General features: G+C 35.0%; 1 protein-coding gene across 1 annotated transcript in view; it reads right to left on the bottom strand.

Annotated features, from left to right (window-relative positions):
* Positions 1 to 720: 720 nt before the first annotated feature.
* DOCK10 (dedicator of cytokinesis 10) overlaps positions 721 to 15,086 on the bottom strand; it is a 392,886-nt gene continuing 378,520 nt past the window's right edge. The window contains exons 51-55 of the mRNA XM_074192737.1: positions 14,110 to 14,320; positions 11,926 to 12,116; positions 8,841 to 8,941; positions 8,492 to 8,630; positions 721 to 2,500 (exon numbers count right to left, since the gene is read on the bottom strand). Coding sequence (XP_074048838.1) covers positions 2,384 to 2,500; positions 8,492 to 8,630; positions 8,841 to 8,941; positions 11,926 to 12,116; positions 14,110 to 14,320 — 759 coding nt within the window. The 3' untranslated portion in view covers positions 721 to 2,383. The remainder of the gene's footprint in view (positions 2,501 to 8,491; positions 8,631 to 8,840; positions 8,942 to 11,925; positions 12,117 to 14,109; positions 14,321 to 15,086) is intronic.

Here is a 15,086-nt window from a genome sequence, read left to right as displayed (position 1 = left end):
AGCTGCCACAATACCTCTTTCAAGATCTAAAAATCCTATCAGAATTATGCTTGATCTGACCCTCCTTATGTCATTTCCAAATGAACAGAAAATAAATTACTCAAAATATGTAAATGTTATGACAGGGAAATTATGTATGTAGTCAACAGAATTTTGTTGCTAAGATCAAGGTTACCAAAGTGGAGATAAATATTGCAATTTACTATCTAGATAATTGGAGTTCAGAAACCTGGCAGCATATGGGAGAAGGAGAAGATGCCTCGAGAGATGAATGAATAAATATAACTGGATTCTGTGGTCTAAGAAGCTGATTTAGATTTTAGTCCTAGCTTAATGATTCTTTGGGTCAATTTTTATTTTTTATTTTTTGCAAGGCAATGGGGGTTAAGTAGATTGCCCAAGGCCACACAGCTAGGTAATTTTTAAGTGTCTGAGGCCGGATTTGAACTCAGGTACTCCTGACTCCAGGGCTGGTGCTCTATCTACTGCACCACCTAGCTGCCCCTATTTAATCAGATGATATTAGACCAGTGCTTGGACTTCCATTTTTTCACTTATAAATATTTTTCATTGTTCCTCATAAATAGAATTTGAAGTTTCATTAATTCTATCAAAATCTTTGCATTTCTTAGATAAAGATGATATATGACTAGAAAATAGTAAAGCTATAAACTCAAAATCTGAGCAATCTTGGTTTATTCTCACATTCACAAATAATTTTTTCAGATTATCACCCCCAGAGTATAAGTAATGGGGAGGCATAAGCCTGGGCTGGGTTGATAGAGAAGCATTAAAAAGGGGCCAAAAAAATGGGAACAAGCAACTATACCACATACCTTACCAGTTTCTTTTGTTAGGGCAAAAAATTCATCTTAGCTAAGTTTAGGTAAAATACCCAGATTGTATGAAAGGGACAGGTTTTTAAAGAATTTGCATATGCTCCTTCCACCCTGCCTCTTTTAACATACATTCAAATTGGCATTGGTACATATCTGGAAACCAGTCCTCACCTTCCCACGCCCAACACACACTTTGTCACAAATTTTTGTAGGAATCCTTTAAGACTGTGCCATATGTCAAGAAGTATTTCCTAGAAGTCTTGGGAGAAGGAGTTAAAGATACTTTGTGGTCAGCAAGACATCTCGGAGCTGACTAGGATAGGCTAGTCTGGAGCTAAAGGACCTCTGAGGTCCCTTCCAGATCTCTAGATCTATGTGCCTATTACCTGGTCATCTCTTCCACAAGACCCAACCTGATCCACATCACTCCCTCCTACTGCAAACCCAACTTTAGCCTCTCCCCACTCAGAATTACTTCATTCATTTTTGATCTACTCACATGAGCTTTCTCCTCAAATAGATTGTAAGCTCCAAGAGAGAAGGTAGTCTCCTTCCTTCCTTCCTTCCTTCCTTCCTTCCTTCCTTCCTTCCTTCCTTCCTTCCTTCCTTCCTTCCTTCCTTCCTTCCTTCCTTCCTTCATTTTTCTTTGCAACTTTGATACTTAGCATAGTGTCTACATCATTACATGTACAAAATAAATATCTCTTGATTGATTGCTGGCAGGAGTACACCCTAGTTGGCCTCTGAAGAATTTTGAAGCCTAGATAGGACTCTTTGTGCTCGTCTGGTGGTTAGTGATGGGTGGGGAGCAGCTAAGTTACTTTCTCTGAGCTTCTATTAAAGCCCCTTTGAACCCAACCTCAACAGCAAACAAGATGAAAAGTATGTGTATTTTTATTTCTATTAACAAAACAAAAAAATATATACCACAGTCATTTCATATCTCATTGCTTCTAAGAGCATATGTTACAATAAAATAACTCAACAAACTTCAAAGATTAGCCTTTATCAACACTTTTGTACACATACACAAATATTTTAATATACTGATATCTCAAAGGTTATCCATATAATTTTAGTATTGTCATAAGTATGAACTAAAAAGTCTCTTTTGTTCAATTTTGTAAAAATGACATATTTTACACATCTTCTATTTACAACTGAACTATGCTTCAGTGTTACAAAACACCCACATTGACCTTTAAAATATATATAATAGGACTTAGTATTAGTCCTGTTCTCACAGCAAACTCCCTACTTGCTGCTGAGCAACACATCTATTGGAAATTTATAGCACATATCCAGCCTGGCTTCATAAACCTTGTTCAGGAACAAAAAACAAAACAAAAACCATAAGAAATGTGCAAATACTGGAGTTGGCAAAATTCTCAAGCTAGCAATGTAAAAAATAATATATTAACACCATGAAGATTTAGAATAAATTAAACCATCATTCCCTTGCCAGTATCAATGTAGCCCTCAGAATCGGCTCAAAGTGCCAAAGTCCTCTAGAAGTAGAGGTCTGACCAAGGTTGCAGTTGGCATCAGGCATCAGTATTGGGTGAAGCCAAGTTGGTCTGTGGTGGAATGCTTGTCCTATTAATGACACGAGTATATGTTCGCTCCACTCCTTGCTTTGATGGGTCCTCCTTGCACAAAATCTTTAAAAGAAACATCGTCAAAAATCATGGTTAATAGCTTGTATGTATTTAAAAATGAGAAATTTACATTGCTGAGGTTTTAAAATGTGCTTAACAAAGAACTCTTTATGAAATCTTATGAAAGGCAATTCTGTGGATTTTGTGTATAAACATAGATTCTAGTAATAGCACAATTTGAAGAGGGAACTTTGTAACCAGCAGGTCCTTCAATCAAGGATGTATCAGACATTATTAACACCATTGAGGATATCTGCATTTGATTTTCTGTAATTTTATACTGCTGTGAAAGCTTACATTTCATTTATTCCAATTCTCTGTGGTAAAGAAAGAGACAGCTGAAATCTCAATTAATTGTGGATGCTTCTGGAAAAATAATATCCAACCTTTTCCTCTTCTGAACTTTACCTTCTAGAAATTTGATATATAATTGAATGTCTTTCTAATGGGCCAAATATGAATTGGATCTAGTAATATTAATTCAAGTTAATCACTGTAGAAATAACCTCAATAATGTTTTCTTATTGAAAAGATTATGAAGACTATTTTGAATTTCCTTCCCATGTTGGAAATATCATTCTTCCTTCCTGGTCTCTTTATCACAGCTGTTTAATTAGAGGTTTAATTCTGACACTCTTCGGTTATCCTGAAGCTGCTAAAATGAGTGATGGCATATTTTTGTATATAGTTTTTGTTTGAAAATGGAGATATAAATTCATGTCTTTGGCGTTTAATTTTCTTTTTAGACTGGGACTAAAGGAGCTTCATGGGAAGCCCAGATTGACCATTTGAGAAGCAATATGACAATGTAGTGTAAAGACCATTGGATCAAAGTCAGAGGAATCTGGAAGTCCTGGTTTTGCTACCTACTGGATATGAGATCAAGGGTGAATCATTTCACATCTCTCAGTCTCAGTTTCCATCTCTGTAATCTTGAAAGCCTCGAAGAAGACCTTTAGATCTTTTCTATTCTAAATGCATTGTATTATATCTACGCTATCTTCATGGATTATAGATTTTTTATGTATTAATGGCATATATGGACCTTTGTACCCATGATATGCAAAGATCAAAAGAGTCCATTTTTTGCCTGAAATTTTGCCTGAAAAAAAATGGCAGAAATACAGGTAATACTAAACACACCATATGATGAATCAGAATGGGAAAGAGTTAATTTGTTCCCTTCTTTAGTCTCAGATCAATACCAATGACCACAGCTGAATTTAATGAACTATTATCTTTAGTTTAAGATATACCTAAATGAATAAATCAGAATATCATGTTTAACATATAGAATTATATATTACTCCAACCTTCTTATTTTATAAGAAAAAGAAACAGCTTCAGAGAGATTAAGTGACTAAGTAGCAGTTGAAGGCTTTGCTTTTCATTTACTAGTTTGGACTTTAAAATTCCTGATCCATTCTCAGGGATAGGATCAGTAGGATATGCATTAGTTTCTGTCCTTAATTGATAACATCTTCCTACAGGAAAATGAAACCCAGATAAAAAAAACCCAGTATATTTAATCTTGGAAAGAAAGATATTCTTTTGGTTATTTTTGGAAGTGAAAGGTTTAGTCTTATCTACAAGTATATTTATATAAGAATGTATTGAACCCTTAACCTTAGAAGGGATCTTAGAGACCATTCAGTTCAATGTCTATCAAATGTGTCAATTATCTTTATAGCAAACCTGACAAGAGGTCATTTAACTTTTGTTTGAAAATATTCAGCAATATGGAACTCACTACCTAATGATTCAGTTTGTTCCATTTCTGGATGGCTCTAATTATAAAGACCTTTTCCTTTTGAAAAAAACTTTCCTCTTGTCATTTTCATTTATCTTAATTCTGCTACATTAGACCATATATAGTGAGTCTAATCTGTTTTCCAAATATTAGACTTTCAGTTCTTTAGAGACAGCTATATCAAAATCCTAAGCATTCTCTCTTTTTGTTAAACATCACCGGTTCTTCTAACTCAGCCCATGATATGGTTTTCAGTCTTCCTACCATCCTAGATGTACTCTAACTTGTCACTGGTGCTCTTAAAATATGGTGTTTGGAACAGAAACAGTAGTCCAGGAAAAGTCTGATGAGGGGTAACCACAGTGAACCTCCTTGTTTGGTTCTATAGAACTATAGTTCTATTAAGGCAGCTCATGATCAAATTCGATTTCCCAAAAGCTATATTACAATGTTATCTTGTACTGTAGTTACCATCAAATCAAATTTCCAGGTCTTTTAAAACATGAACTTCTACCTTTTCCATGTTGAAAGTATATGACAAGAAACAAAACAAAGTGAAAAAGTTTACATTTATCTCCATGAAATGTTGTCCTCTTTTATCTGGTCCATTGATATAACCTTTTGATACCATTTTGGAGTAGATTCTTTCATTTAAGATATCCCACAGCATTATATATGATGAAAATTTGATAAATATGGATCTATATCCTTATTCAGATCATGTTAAATTTTGATGAATGCTATATACTCTTTACATTCAGTGACTCCACCAGTTATGAATCCATCTCGCTTTCTTTTACCTTGCTCACAAAGATACCATGAAAGAGCTAAATATTTTGCTAATATTTAATAGTGCTATATCTACAGAAGTTTCCTGATCTACTGGCCAAGTAATTCTATGAAAAAAATGGAATGATTTTGATCTGGAATGGTTTATTGGTTTTGGCAGTAATAAACTGCCAAATAAAGACATACAGACAAACTCTTCCTCTGTGTAAAAGAATGTTATATACTAATTAATATTTGACCCACATCACAAACTAAAGAGACCTAAGTCTAAGAAAGGTAGAAATAACTCTTTTGATTGTAAACGACAGTATTAGAGTTTGGGACAAATGGGATTTTTTTTCTGTCCCATCCAACAAGAGAGGTTGGACTGTGTGGACTGGAATGAGCAAATGAAGCTTATCATTTATACTAATCACCAATGAGCTTTCAGAGGAGGTGAGATGTGAAGGAGAAGGGAAAACTTAGCAAGAGACAGGAATGGGAAACACCGCAAAAGACATATAGACATAAGAAAAGAAAAACATACCACTTTTGCTTACAGTATTGAGGGAAATGTTAGACATAGAAGAACAGAAGCTGTATAAACATGGACCATGAAAGAGCTGTCAGGAAAGAAAAAAAGAAAAAAAAGTTTGTGCTTCAAGTTTTATTTTCAAAGACTACACAGATGATTGAAAACAGCACCATTACTTTCTTTGCCTTGGCCAACTCTTAGGCTCATTTCTCACCCACAAAAGAAGTGAAACATATGCTGGGCCTTTTAGTTTTCTGCTTTCCATTCCTAAATTTGTGTCTTATCATACATTTATAGGAAATAGCAGCTAAAAATAATCCCCATCCTTCATTCAAGAGCTAATTCCTTTCTTTTTCTTTTTTCTTTTCTCCCCTCTCTTCTTCCTTTCTCTTTCCTTCCCTCTCCTGACCTTACTCCTTCTCTCTTCTCAGATTTTTAATTAGATAGTCCAGTAATTGCATCAGCAGTCTTAGAGTGTTCTGTGTTATTTTTACTGTAGGATGTCCAACAAAGATCATAACTACCATTCATCTGTGCAAAATAAATCTATAGAAATGCTTTTATGTTAATGTAAATATATATATATATATATATATATATATATATATAGCATTTAAGGACAAATGGTAGAAATAATTTAAAATAATAAATACTAAAACACAAATTTATGATCCTATAAAATAACATTTAAACTAGATGAATCAGCTTCCTTGTACTCATGGTAACTGATATTTCTTGCAAACCAATAAATCAACAGTTCATTGTGTGAAAAAAAGTTTCACAATAAATGACTCCCCTTTCTAAGAGTTTTTCTTGATTACAAATATGATTCGATCTGGATAAAAAGAGCACAAGAATTTCTTGAAAGTCAGTGGTACAAAATGCTGAGTATGATCAAGTATTCTATATAATCTTGTGTTCACCATTTCCATTTTAGTTAGATTTCTTTCTTCAATTTATTGTATAGGACAAGTTCTCCCCATGCTTCTAGGAACATTAGATGAGGCACCTTTTATGAGAGCTGTGTCCCCCTTATCTTTAGCAATCTTCCTTGGGCAGTCACTTGTTCCAGTCTACATGATATCAGTTTCTTTGAACCTAAACTTTATCATTATTCAAAATCTTACTGTATCAAAAGGGATAGAGATCACACCTGCTATGGCACTCACTGATTGTGCAGTCATCCAGCATATCAAAATATGAATGCTTTTAAGATGTGGGATCATACCATTAAAGATGATAATATCCTGTACTGAGACACTGAAACTTGACACAAGGTCTGAATTCTATGAGAGTTGGTGACTTTACAAGGTTGCCTCCCTCAGCCTTTGAATTCTCTTTCAGTGGCAGATTTCCCAACATGAACAGCTAGTAGAATTCTCACAAAATTCAAGCTGAGACAGGTGGCTCCAGCTGCTTCACCAGGGGCAAGATTATCAGCAAATTATCTCCAAAATTATATCTGCTTATCCATTTCTCCCTCAAATCTCTGCTTATTTTCATCCTTAAAGGCAAAGTTAAGGGGTTGGGTGGGGAATTCTCCGATGACATTTGCTAAGTCAAATCTTGCTAGAAGGAAAGCATTCCCTATTTCTTTGAAATTCAAATTGTAAAAACCATCATACCTTTGTAACATGCATTAACTACAAATTTTTATTTGCATGCTGCCCTGAAGTAGTAGTTTGACTCTCTTGGGGGAAGCCAGCACAGTCTTGGAGATTGTAGTTGTGATGCCATTGGCCAAGAAGTTCTTGGTGAAGGAGATTTCTGTTCTATAATGGTTACAGAAGGGAAGCCAATGGGAGAGGGATTCTAGGGATGCATTGTTATCTACACAATCCCCTGATATATATATATATATATATATATATATATATATATATATATATATATATATATATATATGTAAATAACTTAGATCAAAAAAGCTGGTTCTAATTACCTACTCTACAAAGCCTTCATGGAATGAGTTCAGAGCAGATAATTGAATATAACTCAGTATCATTTAGTATACTGTATTGCACTAGGTTGGTGATGCAGAGATGACATAAGATATTCTTTCCTTCAATAAATTGACTGTGTGTGTGTGTGTGTGTGTGTGGATATGCTTTTATCAAACATCTTATATTTACAAGGGACAAAATTGTGAAAGAAGGCAGTCCACTCTGCCTGAAGTAAATCTAGGGTTTTTAGATTTCCTTCCTGGTGGCAAAGACTGAATTTGATCCTGATTTAGCAGACACATTCTTGTTGAGTGGTTGGCTTCTGTAGGAGCATAATTAGGTTTATAGGAATGTGGGCCCAAACTTTCAAGATCAATGGTGTCAAACTCAAATAGAAACAGGAGTCATAGGCTATACAAAAGGATTCCTGTGGGTTCCATATTGACTCAGAAAGTGACATATTAAAATTTCTATGTTTTTACTGTACTTTTATGCATTTTGTTAAATATTTTCCCATTTTATTTTAATCAGGTTTGCAATTCATAAGGGAGTATTGTGAATTGACACTTTGATTCAAGATCATAGGATTCCATGTATCAGACTTGAATTTCATCCCCTATATATTCTAATGTGGAGAAGCCAGGTATATCAGGATGGGGAGGGTGGTAGAAGAGATGTACAAATTTGGTAAGATGTGGTTTGGAAAGCTATCATTGATGTGGCTTGATCAGGGAATGGCACTATCACATGCATCATTCTTTCCCATTTGGAGTGCTATTTTGAGGCAGTGGGTGTTCTCCCTGGGAGAGGAAAGAAACTGAGTGTACATCTGATAGTTAACTTAGGGATAGACTGAATTATTTAGTAGCAAGGTGATCTCTTCTATGTCTGCTTTTTACACTGGACTTAAAGTTAAACAGATCAGTCATCCCTCCAAATAAACTTCTGTAAGGCTTTTTGACTTGGGAACTATAAGGAATAAAAGAAAGCTCACTCACCTGTTCATTCATGATTGTGGAGAGTTCACTGAGCATGTCCTTGTAATGAGACTTCATTTCTTCCTGATATTCCAGCTGGTCCTCTTTAATGAGGCGCTCATTAACATCAAGGGCATGCCCACATGCGTCTGCAAATTGTCTTTGGTGATAGAAGTAAGCAGATTAAAATACAGTCTTAAAAAATGTGCTGATGGATGAAAGCATCATGCTATACCGAACATGAGCTGCCTTCTGGGAAGGCTTTTGTCTGGCTTTCCCTTATATGCTCATAACATTCCTTAAATCACATTTTTTTCACCTTTCCCCCCCTTCCTCCCTTCCTCATAGGGAAAAAAGATTCAAGGAATACCTGAAAATTTCCTTCAAAAGCTTTACTTGGTTGTCAGGATATTTCTTTGCATTTGTTTCTTCAAGGAAAGCTCTGGCATAAGCCATCGGCCCCGCATTTACCTATTGGGAAGAATGGTTTAGCTTGTTGGAAGTCAATCAATCAATCAATCAACAAATATTTATTGAGAGTGTTCTTTCATTGACACGTATCAAACTACTTACAATCCTTCATGGCCCAGCTCATGTCCTACCTTTGGGGAGAAGTTTCACCTGACCCCGCCAGCTCAGAAAGATTGACCAATCATTTCATTGACAAGCATTTATTAACTGCCTACATGCTGGAGATACAAATTCAATGACTGTAACAATAATCTCTTCTTGAGATTTGACATTCTAATGAATGAGACGTGCCCATATTTAAGTCTATATTGATTAAACATAGAGAATAAATACAAGCTAGTTGGAGGCTGGGAGGGCACAAGCAACAGAATGAATCTCTACAGGCTTCATGTGGAAGGGGTTCAACAGGACAGAGATGAAGGAAGAGAGATTCTGTGAGGTGGATCTGAGGAGAAACATGGGGGACAGCCAAAGCAAAGGTACAGGGAGGAGAAAAAGAGTGCCATATATGAGGAACATAGAAGGTTAGTTTGGATGGCTTACAGAGTGTGGGAAGGGAACTAATATATAACACTATAGAGATGGGTTGTATACAGTTTTGAAGAACTTTAAAAGCTAAAGGGAAAAACTTTATATTAGTAGTAATAAGGAGTTTATTGAATAGGGCACGGTCATATCTGCCCTTACATAAAATCATCTTGGTAGCCGTCATGAAAGACAGATTGAAGGATAGACTTTAAACAAAGAAATCAATAGTCTAGACAAAGCCCAGGTTGTTCAAATAGAGGGATCTGGTTATCTATGAGAGATGTTTTGGTGTAAGAATATAAAATTTGGCAACTGGCTGGATATATGGGATGAAGGAAAGATAAAACTGAGGTTATAAACTTAGGAGACTGAAGAGGGAAATTTAGAAGAGTAGTGAATTTTTTGGGAAAAATGAAATTGTTTTTGACATGCTGAATTTGAGATGCTTTTGGTGCATCCATTATGAAATGTATAACAGGCAGTTGGTGTAGCTTAAGTATTGGATTTAGAACCCAGAGGTGATAAATCCAGGGGAGCTGATGAGGTCATTGAGAGTTTATACAAAGAGAAGTTTTGGGGAACACTCACAGGTTGGGGCAATGATATGGATGATGAGCTCACAAAGGACACTGAGAAAGAATGGTCAAGCACGTAGATCAGGAGAAAATGATGTCAGGAAAGCCCAGAAAGGCAGAGTATGCAGGAGAAGGTGATCAGCAATATGAAATACAAAAGGACAATCAAGAAGGATACCGACTGAAGACTTTTAGATTAAGCAATTAAGAGATTGTTGGTCACTTTGGAAAGAACGATTTCAATTGAGAGGTCACTCCCTCACTTTAGACATGTTACCCTGTGCTGTGATTATTTATATTAATTTCCAAATTGTGACTGTAAGCCACTGGAGGGCAGGATGGATGTCTAATATTATTTCCTATATCTCCCACAGCTTACCCTCCTCACTTGACACATATAGGAAATCCAAAAATAATTACAAATGAACAAAAGCATGGATATATATACTTTCCAATCTGAAAGCAAAATAGAAAGATCTGAATTGCTTGCAACTTTTAAAATGTGGGCTGAGGACTTGAAAAGAATAAATTTGAGGCAGAAATAAAACTTTTATCACTTACTATATTTCAACAGCTTGTGACCATTGAATAATTACTGAGTTGGAAACACTACTAAGTCAGTGAACATTTCAGAAACTTGTTAGGTTCCCTCCCCCCCCCCCCATCTATAGTCTGAGAACTATTTGGATTCAAATGTAAAGCATTAGGAGAAAATGATTAGAAAATTCTGTTCCTCACCACCTACTGAGGAGTTTCATTCACTGAAAAATTGCATGGAATAGTTTTCCCTTCAATTCTTCAAACTCCATTCATCAAAATCAAACATGACAAATGGATGAGCAAATCAAGTTATAGATTATTTGCTTGGAATGTTCCTAAACTAAGGAAGTGATGAGTTCTCCCTCTATAGATTTTTCTAGAATATTTTATATGAATCTCTTCTTTGTTCCCATCATACCCTTTGCATTGTAATCTTGCATTATACATGTCTTTTCCCATTTGGTAGTGTTTAAGCTCCTTGAGGATAAGGACTTTTTTGTATTTTTATATTTGCATTCCTAGCACCTAGCACTGGAAATGGAGATTATAAAATTTACTGAACTGAATTGCAAAACTGAATCATTTAAAAAAGTATTATAAAAGTTACATTTTCCTTAAGTCTTCAAAAGTTCTATAAATTTCATAATTCCATATCAAATTGATAACTTGTATTGCCAGAGCCTGGGACAGTTTCTGATACATGCTTATTGGCTAATTGATTGCTGTACACCAAAGTAAATGTTAACATAATTTGAAAAACTGATGTTTTAGTTGCATATGGAATGAAGTACTTACAGGCACAGGCACATGTATGCATACTATGTATGTATATGTATATTTATATGTATACATAGACAAAAATGAAAGCATTTATATATGCTGGATTTGCACTAATTAACAAAAGTTTTAGCCTTTAACCCACACCCTGCCTTTTACACTGAAAAAATGTTCTAACAGATTTTTATTTTAACCCTTGAAAGCGATTTCTTTTTTTCAAAAATTTTTGGGGTGGCTAGGTCGTGCAATGGATAGAGCACTGGCCCTGGAGTCAGGAGTACCTGAGTTCAAATCCAACCACAGATACTTAATAATTACCTAGCTTTGTGGCCTTGGGCAAGCCACTTAACCCCATCTGCCTTGCAAAAACCTAAACAAAATTTTTTTTCTAAATTATATTTCTTGTTTTTATGTTGTCATATTTCCCGAGAGTCATTTCTTATAACTTTTTTTGAAAAATAATAAAAATAACAAAGGAAAAAGGGAAAAAAGAGTAACAGGAAGGAAAAAAAGATCTCTCCTAGGTAGATACATCATTAACACACCAAGCCACATCATAGATACCTTCACGCTGACACTCCCTTGGAGTTTGAGCTGCAGTCTGATCATGTCTACCTCTTCCATGGTGCAAAGTTGATTCAGTTCAGAAACCTTCTTGGCCATCTCATCAATGGCAACCTCAATGGGGTTCAGTTCTGTACTTGACTGGCTTATGACTTGGATTCTCTTCTTCACATAGGGAAACAGATGGCTTGCTAGTCAAAGGAAATTCAAGGATGTTTAAAAGATCAGAGGAACAACAAATAGAGGATGCCTCAGAACTCTTCACTGCCTTTTATTCATTATATTTATCTTTGTCTCTTTGGAAGTCTAGTTTACTCTAAGAATCCCATAGCTTGAGTTAGAAGAGATCCGAGACACGGTCTAGTTGAAGCTCTTCCTGACAGTTATCTAGTCTCTGCTTACAAACCTCCAGTTATTGGGAATTGGCTACTTCCTGGGTCTATTCCATTTTTGCATCACTCTAACAACAGGAAGTTTTCTTAATATGTTGAAATTTATTTATTTTCAACTTCCATGCATTGCTCCTAGTTCTGAAATCTAAAGTCCAGGAAAAGGACATCTGATCCTAATTTCATATAAGAGTCCTATAAATAAATACCCAAAGACAGCTTTAATGTCCTTTTCCTCCCCACTCCTCTCTTTTTTAGGTTAAATATTTCTAGTTTATTCAACCAATTTGGCACATGTTTCAGAGATGGGAATTGAATCAAGTTCTCCTTTATGCCAAGACCAGTATTCTTTCCCCTATCAGCTAGGCATCTAGGTGATGCAATGGTAAGATTGTGGAGCTTGGAGTTGGGGAGATGAGTTCAAATCTTACCTCAGTTACTAACTATGTCATTATGGGCAAGTCATTTAGTTATCTCAATTTTCTAATATATGAAATGGGAATAATAGTAGCTCATAGGGCTGATGTAAAGGTCAATTGACATAAAGTATTTTGCAAACTATAAGGCATCATATGTTATTATTTTTATAATATCATACAGCCTTACACTAAGTGCTTCATTAATATTTAATGAAATTAAATTAATATTTAATGAAAGAATTTTAGAGATCATCTGGTACAACTCCATCATTTTACTGAAGAGAAAACTGAGCCAACAGACTTCCCCTTAGGGATCCAGCTGTGACAACAGAAGGGGTGAATGGAGAGTCCTGGGAGATGGAAAGTCATTGCTATTCTGTTTACTGAGTGCAGCAGCTACAATTAGATTTTTTATTTTCCACTGCCCTCCCAAGAGCTCATGGAGAAAGAGAGTAGAATGTAGGCTTCTTGAAGGCAATGACTATTTTATTCCTTTTTATATGTCCTAGAATAGAATAGCCTAGAATAAAGTTGGCAATTAATAAATGTTTAAATGTAATAGGATTAAAGAAATACAATATAACTATTTATTCCTTTCCCCTTCATACTTGTGTAGAGCATAATATCTTAATATTTTTAAATATTTAATATTTCAATTTTTTAAAAAATTAATATTTTAATATTTTTAGTATTATGCTAAGAACTGGGGATACAAACTAATGGGGGAGACAATGTATGACTAGCTAGATTCCTAATATATATGTATACAGATATAACTTTTTACTTCATTCTTTTTATAGATGAAGAACTATCCTTAAGACAACTAGGGGTTTAATATATTCTTATAAAATAGTAATAAGTGGATTGTAGGAAGGAAGTAAACCCTGGAGGTCTGTGTTTTATAGGGATTTAGAATATAGGAAACTCAGAAAATTAAAGGAATGATCAGGAACACCTAACTGGAATGGATTTGGCAGAAAACATATATATATATATATATATATATATATATACACACACATATACATACATGTATTGTACATATGTAAATGTGTATATATGTATCTATTTTTATACATATATTGTGTATATATAACATGGAAGGTAATCTGAGAAAGGACTGAGAAAGACTTCCACTAGGTGGATTCTGACCTGAATCTTAGAAGGAAGCTAAGAGTTAGAGATGATGAGGGCAAACATAAAAGACACTCTAGACAAAAGTCCAGAGAAGGGAGATGGGCAACAAGATGTGTTGTTAAGTCAGTCCATTTTATCCCCTATCTACAAATCTCAGGCATGGAGAGTCACTTGGTCCAGAACAGCACAAAAATCTGGCCACTGATGAGACCTCACCATGAGGCTTCACTAGAACATACTTGTGAGAATCGTTCTCCTCTTGCACTGCTCCTCAACCCCGCCATGCTTCTTGCCTGACAGCGTAAATGGTGTTTCAAAGACAAAACGGTTGATGTTGTGATGCATTTCAAAATCTGTCTTTCGATCTTCAACTTCCTTCTCCTCAAAGTAAGGTGTGACATAGGTCACCTGGATGTAGGCATATTTAGGATCCAAATCCTTGGGGTTGACCTGTAGGAACACCATGATCTGTAGTCAAAAACTAATGAACTGACATACTTTGACACATCTTTTTAGTTTACCACTACTGTTGAAATAAAATGTAATTTTCTAATTCATTTAAAGACACATAGTTTAAATACATTCTAGAATATACACCTGGGTGGTGTAGTGGATAGCTCACTGGGCTTAAAATGCAACTCATTTTCATCAGATCAAATCTGGCCTCAATAATTCATTTAGCTGTGTGACCATTGGCAAATCACTTAAACTGTTTACCTCAGTTTCCTCAAATATAAAATGAACTGGAAAAAAATGGCAATATCTTTGCCAAGAAACCGAAATTGGGGTTATAGTGTCTGATACAACTAAAAAATAACTTAAAACAACAAAAGTTTATTATTAACAGAAGCAGTAATGATTTCTTAACTCCCAGTCTCTTACTATAACAGAAAATGATATCAAGAAAATATTTTGTAGGCAAACTTATTATTTGTAATTTGTTTTATTTGAAAACCAGAAAATATAGTCTTGATATCTTAGGGCCCCATGTTTACACTAACCACATGATGATGATGGTTGGAATGGATTCCATGAAAAATATTTGCCATTCTTGGCCTGCTTTTCATTCTAATATTCAAATAAAATGCATGTTATTTCTCTTCTGTTTGAGAAAGACAGTGTTATAGAATTTTATAGCTAAAAGGAAGTACAGATTGATCTTTCTCATTTTGTTGATGAGGTGTGAAGGCTCAGAGGAAATAAAGATAATCATTGA

Source organism: Macrotis lagotis, chromosome 6, assembly GCF_037893015.1.
Source record: "Macrotis lagotis isolate mMagLag1 chromosome 6, bilby.v1.9.chrom.fasta, whole genome shotgun sequence".
Lineage (NCBI taxonomy): Eukaryota > Metazoa > Chordata > Mammalia > Peramelemorphia > Peramelidae > Macrotis > Macrotis lagotis.
Note: the sequence above shows the minus strand (reverse complement) of the source record. Positions and strands in the feature narration are given on the sequence as shown.